At 43.1% G+C, this 11114-nt stretch overlaps 1 protein-coding gene across 2 annotated transcripts in view; it reads right to left on the bottom strand.

Moving 5' to 3' along the window:
- Nucleotides 1–10701: 10701 nt before the first annotated feature.
- The window catches only part of FAM47E (family with sequence similarity 47 member E), a 30752-nt gene continuing 30339 nt past the window's right edge, over nucleotides 10702–11114 (bottom strand). Inside the window, exon 8 of one of the 2 annotated variants that reach the window (XM_034671878.1) lies at nucleotides 10702–10957. In XM_034671878.1, the coding sequence (XP_034527769.1) occupies nucleotides 10892–10957 (66 nt within the window). In that variant the 3' untranslated portion in view covers nucleotides 10702–10891. The remainder of the gene's footprint in view (nucleotides 10958–11114) is intronic. The other variant, XR_004628890.1, reaches the window with a different exon arrangement.

Raw genomic sequence — 11114 nt, forward strand, 5'->3', positions numbered from 1 at the left:
ACCCCTCCCTTCATTCTTCCCTTCCTTCTCCTACCGATCTTCCTACTTCTTATGTTCCATAAATGAGTGAAACCATGTGATAATTGTCTTTCTCTGCTTGACTTATTTCACTTAGCATTATCTCCTCCAGTCTTGTCCATGTTGCTGCAAATGTTGGGTAATTGTTCTTTCTGATGGCTGAGTAATATTCCATTGTACATATGGACCACATCTTCTTTATCCATTCGTCTGTTGAAGGGCATCTCGGCTCCTTCCATGATTTAGCTATTGTGGCCAATGCTGCTATGAACATTGGGGTGCATATGGCCCTTCTCTTCACTACGTCTGTATCTTTGGGGAAAATACCCAGTAGTGCAATGGCTGGATCATAGAGTAGCTCTATTTTTAATTTTTTGAGGGACCTCCAAACTGTTTTCCAAAGTGGCTGTACCAACTTGCATTCCTACCAACAGTGTAAGAGGAATCCCCTCTCTCCACATCCTCTCCAACATTTGTTGTTTCTTGCCTTGTCAATTTTTGCCATTCTAACTGGTTAAGGTGGTATCTCAATGTGGTTTTGATTTGAATTTCCCTGATGGCCAATGATTTTGAACATTTTTTCATGTGTCTATTAGCCAATTGTATGTCTTCATTGGAAAAATGTCTGTTCATATCTTCTGCCCATTTTTTGATTTGATTATTTGTTTCTCGTGTATTGAGTTTGAGAAGTTCTTTATAGATCTTGGATGCCAATCTTTTATCTGTAGTTTCATTTGCAAATATCTTCTCCCATTCTGTGGGCTGCCTCTTTGTTTTGATGACTGCTTGCTTTGCTGTGCAGAAATTTTTATCTTGATGAAGTCCCACAAGTTCATTTTTTCTTCTGTTTCTCCTGCCTTTGGAGATGTGTCATGAAAGAAGTTGCTGTGGCTGACGTCAAAGAGGTTACAGCCTATGTTCTCCTCTAGGACTTTGATGGATTCCTGTCTCACATCGAGTCTTTCAGCCATTTGGAGTTTATCCTTGTGTATGGTGTGAGAGAGTGGTCAAGTTTCATTCTTTTGCATATAGCTGTCCAATTTTCCCAGCACCATTTAACAATGGACTTTTAAAGACCGCTTACATTTATATTTATTTTTACTTATATATAATATGTTAATATTTATATCTATTCATATATGTATACTTTTATGTAACATTATTTTTTCTTTAACTTCATGCAAGAAAAGATTCCTCCCTCCTTGTGTGGAAGGATGAAGACAAAAATAATTAAAAGCAGCTTTGTTTGAAGGGCCCAATGATTAAACAGGATGGGAAGAAAAAGGGAACAGAAAGAATAGGGAGACTTGTTTCCAAAGTCAGTGCAAGAAGGTGGTGGGGAGGGGAGAAAAGGGGTGTCGCTCAGCAGAGTTTGAGAGGATAAGGGATTTAAAAGAAATGGTTGGAGTTGACCTGTACGAGGTCATCGGGGACTTCAGAATTTGTGAGGGTAAGCATTCAATTTTGGAAGGCTGAAGTATAAATGTGGGACAATGAAGTCCCACACTGAGTTAGCCTTCTCTCAAGAAATTTGTTGGTAAAGGGTAGGAGAGAAATAGAAGTTAAGATCAGAACAAGGTCCAAAAGAAGTTCTTTCAGACCAAGAAAGACCTACCTGGGCAGGTTTGTAAGAAGGAGAGAGCCAGTGAAGACTGAAAATTAATAAAAGGAAACCTCCTTTAAAACAGAGCCCGGAGGAGAGAGAGGGAGCGCTCTCAGCCTACCAGCGGCGGTGGTTTGCGGCCCCAACAGGAAGAGAAGGACCCACCGGTGACTCTACTTGAGCTCCTACTGCACTGGCCCAGCAGGTGGGGAGAAATGTTTCTCCTTCCGCAGCAACAGTCCAGCCAATGAGAGACTGTCACAACTCAGCCAATGAAAAGCCATTATACTTCCACCTCCCAGTTTCCTCCAGTGGACTTTTTGGTGTTAATAGACCTCCCAACAGCCCCCTTTTCCTCTGTAAAAGTGTGTTCCTCTGCTTTGCTTTTCAGACTGGTCCCTGGTTTTGCTGGCCCTTGATTGTTTCGCACTGCGATTCTCTACTATTCCCAAATAAACTCATTTTGCTGGTAAAGTAACTGGCAGTGTTAGCTTTAAGGTTAAGACCACACCTGAAGATGTGAGAAGAGGAGATGCTGCCTGGGAATTTCAGAAGGGGAGAGGAAGCCGAGGCTCCAGAGCACGAGGGGAAGGGCTGGCCCGCGATGAAGGAGAGGAAACAGGCATGGAAAGAGGAAAGAATGAACATAAGAAACACTTTGAGGTACAAAGGAGGCAGAGAATGACGTCATCAACTGAGGGAGAGAAAGGAGGTCCGGCTGAGGTTGGAGGGAAAGCAGAAGGAATTGCCGCTGGGAGAAGAGATCACCTATTGGGACACCTGTCCCTTCTACATCATGTTGATTCTTCCATCCTGGGCCTCTGCTTTGCTCCCTTCCCCGACCTTCCAGGGCCCTGGCGCCCCCACTCAGACCCCACCTAACTGTCTGCCCCTCCCTCCCCTGTGTCTGCGATCCTCCACTCTGCAACCACTCCAGACTTAATCCTAAACAGGGCTCCCCACAGGGCATCTCCTGGGTCCACCAGATTAAATTCAACCCCACTTGAGCCTTCAAGGTCTCTGTGACACAGCCCCAAGGACCACTCCAGGCCATTCTCTTACCTTCCATCCGCACTCCAGCCAGATTGGGACTCTTCTGCTGGAACCTTCACTCATTGGTCTAGAGATTTCCTAGAAGCCACTTAACTTCCATGAAACCTAACCCCAGTCCACAAGCCCATTTCCCAGCCCCCAGCCCTCAAACTGATACATCGGCTGACTTCAAAGAAAAGAATTACATATTGTAACCGTCTTAGAACAAAATAAAAGGTTTTCTGTGTTGGTATAATTATTTTTGTAGTTTATCTCATCCTCATATTAGATCATAAATTCCTTGAGGGCCAGAGTTCATTTATTTTGTGTATTCCCTGGAATGCAAAGTTAATAGGCCTTTTTATTGTCTTTTTTTCATTGAATACCTCGTGTATGCTGGCACTAGGCTAAGTGCTTTATAAGGATGATCTCGTGTAATGCCCTGAGAGAAGTAAGCTACTCAAGGTCACAAAGCTGATGAGTGACTTGACCTGGGATTTGAACCCAGTATTCTGGCCTCCCAGGACGCAGGCTCTGAAACTCTAGCTACGCTGAGTCCTCATGGCGGGCTATTAAACCATGTCCAAATTTCACAGCATACATTTTAGAAGTGAGTGTGCGAATGTGGATGTGTGACACCAGAGAACGCCTCAGGGTGGTATTCTAACATTTATGATGAATTTCAGCCTTGTTCCTAATTTGTAATCGCTCTCTCTGCAAGCTCTCGGCTCCTGAGGGAAATGTACTCACCGCCACCAGCACCTGTCCACTGCTGTCAAGCCTCTGGCCCCTGCTACTCCCCAGAACACGAACCACAAGCCAAACCTGCAAAGCAGTCACATGGGAGCCGCCCAGTTTCAGATTTCGCAAGGACATTTTCTAACTGCAAATGTTTGCAAACCTCTGACTCATCTTAGTTCCAGAATAGACTCAATGCTGAGATCTCTCCTGATGCAGCCTTTAGAGAAAAGGGAAATCTGTGTTGGGGAAATCTAGCTCACTGTATTAAAAGAAAGTTCGATGACTACTTTGTACACATACAAGGGTGGACTCCAGATGGACTAAAGCACTATCTGTAAATGGTAAAACTACTACAAAACTACAAAAACCACTAATAGCTAATAGAACAAAATCCAGGAGACTATCACCGTGATATTGCATAATATAGGAGGCCAAAATATTTCTTGACCTTATCAAAACAAGGCTAATCATTGAAGGATGTCATAGAGAAAGTTAGCAGACAGATCCAGATGGGGAGATTTTTGTGTCACTAAAACTGACAAGGGATTAATATGTAGATCTATAATGAACTCTGACAAATTGCCAAAAACTGAAAACAAAAACATAAGCTCCAATGTAAAATGAATAGGGAGTGCTTTTCCCTTGAGCCTAGAACAGTGCCTGGAACAGAAAAGGCACTCACAGTAATTTTTAGTTGAATAAATGAATGGTTAGCAGAAAGGTGCAGAAATACTCAAACTCACTGGTAAACAGATAAATGCAAATTAAAACAATGATATTATACCATTTTACATTCAAATATTAAAAGAAGACGTGACGTTGCCAATGACAATAAACAAGTAGAAACAATCTGGAGAACAATCTGGAAGAATTTTGTGAAATTTAAGTACGCATATACCCCAAGACCCAGTAATCCCACTCCTGAACACGTTTGGCCCAGGGAAAATTTTGCATAAGACAATAAGGGGACACACAGTGTTATTTGGGGCAACAGTAAGTTCAAGGCCACCTAGCTGCCCATCGTGGGGAAATAGCTAAGTAAAACACGGTGGATGACTATGAAATACTATGCAGTAGTTAGACCAATGAACTAGATCTACACATTGCAACATAATTAAACCTTAAATCCATGAGGGTGACAAAAGGTAAGAAACAATAAGATTTCTAGTACAATAACATTTCTGTAAGTTGGAATGACACATTCAACACTACAGTTTCAAAAACACATGCATATTTAAGATCAAGTATTTAAACAGATGAAAGAGAGTGACTTTGGTGGGCAAAAGGATAGGAATGGGCACTGGAATAAAAGGGGAATGAATACACAACCAGAGAAAGGCCTTACACAGACATGTGAGGATAATAGCTCTGAACTAGGGCTTCTCAAACTTAAATCTGCTAAATGCAGATTCTTAGTCAGTAAATCTGGGCTGGGGCCTGAGGCTCTGCTTTTCTACTAAGCTGCAGTTCATACTGACCCTGCTGGTTTGTGGACCTCAGTTTAAGTAGCAAGGAGACTAAGGAGTAAGGTTAACTGAGATCTGGAAGCTTTGTTTATTATTTTTTTATTTTTTGAGAGAGAGTGTGCACGCGTTGGGGGGTTAAGGGGCAGAGGGCAGAGGGAATCTTAAACAGTTGGCCTGGCCAAACCTTTATCTGAATTGTGCTGCAGCTCGAGATTCTTCCTCCCCCAATCCTCTTTCCTTCCCTCTCTCCTCCCCCAGGCATCACACAGGAATCATAATCTAAAGGCTCTCCCTATCTTCTCCTGCTCCTTCTCCCAGGAAATCTCTTGAACTTCTAATCCCATGTTGCCATCTGCTCCTTGGCAGACCCAAACTAACACAGCCTTCTTCGTCGGACAAATCCTCCCTATCCCCGTGTGTGAGGCTTTTCTCACCCGGCACGAAGACTCTGTAATGACCTTCGTGGAAATAATCTGGCAGGCAGTTGGGGTAGCCACTTCTCTTCATTCCCCAAGTTGGCAGTGTTGATGCCAATCTAATTCTTCAAAAAACTTTGCAGGTCTCCTGTGAATCTTATTGGGTCCACACCACAAACCTACTTACCTCTTCAAGATAAGGTCTTCTCTTTCTTGAGATTCTCCTGACAATCAACATCCTTCGGTTTCTTAGAAGCCCTAATGTTTGACCAAGAGAATCTGTGAGACAACTTCAAAAGTTTCAGTAGGACTTTTGTCTGACTGAATGGTACTCAGAAGCATCACCTCCAATCTCGCTGAGGTCTAACAACAGATTTAACAATTAAATCCTTGGATTCGTCTTTAGACCATGTTTTCCTGGAAGTGTCCTTTTCTGTGTCTTTTTGATTTGATCTTTGCTACAAATCATTTCTTAATTTAAACATCATTTGTCATCTGAGAGGCTAGGAATTTTCAAAACCATAAAGTCCTGGTTCCTTTTTGTTTAACTGTCCTGATTTCAGCTTATCTCTGTCCTCTTGCATTTTACTATAAGCGGCAAGAAGCGGTAGCTTCAGTACCGTCAACATTCTGTATAAAAATCTCCTTAGTTACATCACCCCGTTCGTGAGGTACCCTTTCTACTTCCCACGTTACTTCAGCCGATGGTGGCTACACTTCCTGCTATTACATAACAAGGAGACCATTTCTCCCAATTTCCAAAGTGTTTACTTCATTTCCCTGCAAGCCTTTACTCACCAGCTCCTCAAAGTGCACGAGGTTCCTGCTAACAGTTTCTTCAGAGCTCTTCAACCTTCGCTAACACTGTCCTCAGAGTTCTTCTAGCTTCAACCCGCTACCCAGTCTTCCTGCTCCCTTCCACATGTCCGTTCTTGTCATAGCTGCAACCCACTTCCAGGCATTAAAATCTGTATTGTTCATCTATTGCTGCATAACAATCCCTAAACTTAAGGGCTTAAAACAAGAATCATTAGAGTCAGGAATTCAGAAGCAATTTGGTTGGGTGGCTGTGGCTCAGAATCCCTCACGTCAGGATGTCGGTAGGGCTTCCAGTCTTGTCTGAAGTCTTCATGGGGCTGGAAGATCCACTTCCAAGATGGCTCATTCACATGACTGTTTGCAGAAGACTTCCATTCCTTTCCATGTGGGTCTTTCCATAGGTAGGATGGGTGTCCTCACAACATAACAGCTAGTCCTTCCCAGAGCAAATGATCCAAGCGAGAACAATGTCTTTTATGATTTAGTCTCAGAAATCACACACCATTACTTCTTCCACATTCTACTGCTAAAAATCACGTCTAGACATAGCCCATGCTCAGGAGGAAAGGAGTTACACACCACATTTTGAAGAGAGGAGCATCAAATAATTTGTGGACTTTTTAAAAACAAACACAGACCCCCTCAAATCAGGGACTCTCTAAAGGACTTCCTAAAGGAATTTCATGCCTTGCAGCTGTTGAACTGAAAGAGAAGGGGGGGGGGGGATTGACCCTTCTAATTTGTTAACTGAAATATCATTTGAATTCACAGCTTTGCCAGATCTCTTTCGTGAAGATAGAGCATTCCTCGGGAAAGAGTATGACCCTGAATGCAGAAATGTGAACCCATGGAAAGATTCAGATGGCTTCTAGTTCCCTGAGCTCCCAAGCCTATGGAAATACACCATTCAGATCTCCTGCTGCACGGAGTATGGCTGACTGACAGTGGCTGCCCAGCCTTGCACTGAGGCTCGCTCCCAGGCTGCACCCAACCAATGACGGAGCACATGAAGAACCAAGGCAGGCCCGTTCTGGCAAGATGTGAGAATCCACCTTCTGGCAACTTTGCCTTGAAGACTCCCCATTGGCCCAGACAAACCTTTATCTGAATTGTGCTGCAGCTCAATTCCTCCCCCAATCCTCCTTCCTTCCCTCTCTCCTCCCACAGGCATCACACAGGAATCATAATCTAAAGGCTCTCCCTATGTTCTCCTGCTCCTTCTCCTAGGAAATCTCTTGAACTTCCGATCCCATGTTGCCATTTGCTCCTTGGCAGACCCAAACTAATGCAGCCTTCCTTGTCAGACAAATCCTCCCTATCCCCCTGTGTGTGAGCCTTTTCTCACCCTGCACGAAGACTCTGTAATGACCTTTGTAGAAATAATCTGGCAGGCGGTTGGGGTAGCTACTTCTCTCCATTCTCCACCCCTAATATCTTTCCTAGCCGTGAATCTTGCCATCAGTAATGTGCTAGAGACAGTTTGTACCAGATCATAAAAGTCAATTGAGATATTTTCAGGAATTTCGTGAGCTGGTTGGTAAACACAGTCATTATTAAAAGTTAAATATACTTACAGTTAAATAAATTACATTAACAACAAAGGTAATAAAACTAAAAAGTGTATCACTCTTTAGTTACTGACATACTTTTATTAGTATCTATGCTTTTGAAGTTACTTACAGCTATTAGATCTGGGCATTGGCAGTAATATATAATGGGGTGCTACTTGCACTTGTCTTTGGAGTTTGAAGGCCAGATTTAGATGTGCTGTTTCAGCTCATTTCTTCAGTGAGCTGAGAGGTTGCCAGCTTTGAGTGCAGCCTGAAGCAAGAGGAGGCTTGTAGCTGGGCCAGGAAGCTCTGTCGTCTGAGCCAGTGAGTCCAGTGTACTTGAAACACCTGTGGCCGATGGGGCTGCCGCATGGAGCTTTGGCACGTCCGGGAAGGCGAAGCGGAGCACAGGCCTCCAGGGTTTTGCTGCCCAGCCAGGAACTCTGTGGCATATAACTCTTCTTCTTTTGGGAGGCCAATCTTGGTTTTTGCTTGGCACTAATAACTACAGTGGTCTCATCATGAGCTGTTAGGTGACAAGCGACAGATGCCCATTGTCAACTCAGGGTCATCTGATCCACCAAGCCATAAAGTCAGCGAATGTTTAGTGTGTGTGTACAATGTGCCAGGCTCTATTCCGTGCACTTTACTTGTAACATTTCCTTTCATCTTCGCCACAGTTCTGGGAGGCAGTTCTGTTATTATTGCTATTATCCCTACTTCAGCCGAGAAAACTGATAGGGAGGATAAGCGATTTGCCCCCTAGTCATTTAGCTCCTAAGTAGCAGAGCTTGGTTTGAACCTAGACCCTCTTGCCCCAAAGTCCACATGTTTAATTACCAAATTATATGACTTCTCGCGATCAAGTGGTGGTTTTCTGTATAGGACTGGGCTTGAGCAGAAGTTGAGGACACAACAGATTGCATGGTGTGCTCGGTTCTCCCACACGGCCACTCTTCCTCAGCCTGCATATCTGACCTAGGGATGCTCGCTGAGTCCAGGGGACTGACCAGACAACCTGCACAAGATGGTGGCAACAGCCACAAGTGGACACCACAACCCTCTAGCCCAACTCAAGGCTGGCCCTGAACAACAACTGAGAACTTTCCAGTAGGCAGAATTCTTAGCATTTCATCCTGTTGACCACTTGTCTGAAAGGAGACACGGCCTCGGGTGCGTATGTCACCTGTACTGGTCAGTAGCTGATGGTTTAGCTCGGCGGACTGGGAAGGATCGTGACTGCAGGGCCGTCGGTGATGAAGATGTTTGGGGAAGAGGCATTCAGAGGCTCCCTCAGATCGGGTCCTCTAGAGTATGAGGATATTTGGTTCTTCGTGAATACCCACCAAAGGTCTCCACCGTAGAGGAAGTGCTCGATACTGGGGCGAAAAGGCAAACCTAGCCTTTGCATGCCAGCCCACGTCTTTCTGCAGGCACTCCAATGGCGCCTAGTGATCTCATGAACAAAGTGCGCGTGGAGGCAGAAATACAGAGTATTTACCGGTTTCAGCAACTTGGACTTCCCCTCACCAAGGCTGACCTGGCTACTGCTTCTGTTGAATATTTTGTCCAGAAATTAAAGCCAAACCTGAGTGCCTGCTATGAATTAGGCACAGATGTAACAAAGCCTGTAGCAGGGGGACCAGGAAAAGAACTAGATTCTCTGCAGACCCCCACTGCCAACACCCCTTTTGCTCAGGACCTGAATGTGAGAAGCCCAGCACTGAATGCACACAGCCTGCCCCAGCCCGCCCAGTAGAACTGGACACCTCCTCCACCGGGCTTGCAGCAAGAGCAGCTCTCCCGTTGTTGCTCTTGTGGGCTACCAAACGTGCACATGCGTGAGGTGTTGAAAACATCAAGGGACTCTGAGAAGAGTGGCTTCCCTGGAATAGCTACTTTTTCTGGATTCGGATTTGTTTTCCTGTTTAACAAACCTCTGCCCACACTAGCACTCATAAGATTTACTGAATGCTTAATCGCCGTCATGATATTCCACCCCACATTGGTTCTCACTAAGTAACAATTTAATGGGAAAGGGCTGACCCTATTGGGTTCATGCTTCTGTCATGTACTTCATCACCTGAAAGTGTCTGGCCTCACAGAGGGCATGGCAAAGACTCATTTACAGCACGATTGCCATGTAGTCAGTCAGATTACTGAGATGAAATCATGACACACCCAGAGGATGAAAGGTCATCACCCAGAGATTTTGTATTTGAAGACACATGCAGTCACTCACAAGACTTTGGGACTCGAGGTTCTTTTAATATATCCCTTTTTGATTAAATTTTACAAAGTGAGTTTCATAGAGAAAGATCTAGAAGGATGTATTCCAATGAGTGAAGAGTGGTTATTTCTGACTCTGTAGGAATTAGTCACAGTTTCTGTATTCTTTTTGTTAGTTTATATTTTCTGATTTTCCTAACATGAGCATTAACATTTTTAACAAGAAATAATTTTTGGAAAATTAATTTAAATATGTTTATCATCTTGAGTTTCCATTAAACTTCATGACTTATGACCTTATCTTTAGGTACACATTTATTATCAAGATTAACATGCCTAAAATGGGAAAAAAACTTGAGTAAGCTTTATTCAAAATTAAAGAAAATAATATTCTAAAGAAAGAATAAGGGAGGTGTTCACTCAAGACCAGGGAAAATAATACTATGGGAAAATGCAATAGGGTAATTCTGCCTTTTTTTTTTTTTAAGATTTTATTTTTAAGTAATCTCTACACCCAACGTGGGGCTCGAACTCGCCACTCCAAGATCAAGAGTCCCATGCTCCCAACTGAGCCAGCCAGGTGCCCCAGAGTAATTCTGCTTTTATTTATAGTTTTATTTATTTCATATGTGTATGTATACACACACACACACACACACACACACACACACATATTAGCCCTCCTGCTAAAAAAAAAATATATATATATTATATATATCAAATAGTTGATATAACTATGTAATATTGACAATGATACAAAAATGTGAGAAGACTGTGTGAATATTGATCTCACCACTGATAGGATACATTAGATATGGATTAACGGAAGCAGACAGCCAGTGTGAAATGTTTTTTAAGTATTAAGTATGAACTTTATGGATGTTGCCAAGTCAAAGTTGTACATCCATGGGACACTCATGAATTTTATTTAAGGTTAAAAATGAGACAGAGAAATAGCCAAGTATGTAGTAAATAAAATTGTTCTGATTATCTTCACAAGATTCTTCTATGCTTGAGTTATTTTATAGAGGTCTTATTACACTCACATTTACGTTCCTTCCTGATATACATCTTCTCAAGGAACTTAAAAAAAAAAAAGAAAGAAAAGAGTAAACCTTCATTAGAGTGGCAAACAAAAATTATACAGTCCTGCCCACAACCACTACCATACCCAAATTCACAATCTCACACTCTGACATATATCCCGCGAGTACTCGAAATCTCATGTTGATACTTGGCC

This window comes from Ailuropoda melanoleuca, chromosome 11 (genome assembly GCF_002007445.2).
Source record: "Ailuropoda melanoleuca isolate Jingjing chromosome 11, ASM200744v2, whole genome shotgun sequence".
Classification (NCBI taxonomy): domain Eukaryota; kingdom Metazoa; phylum Chordata; class Mammalia; order Carnivora; family Ursidae; genus Ailuropoda; species Ailuropoda melanoleuca.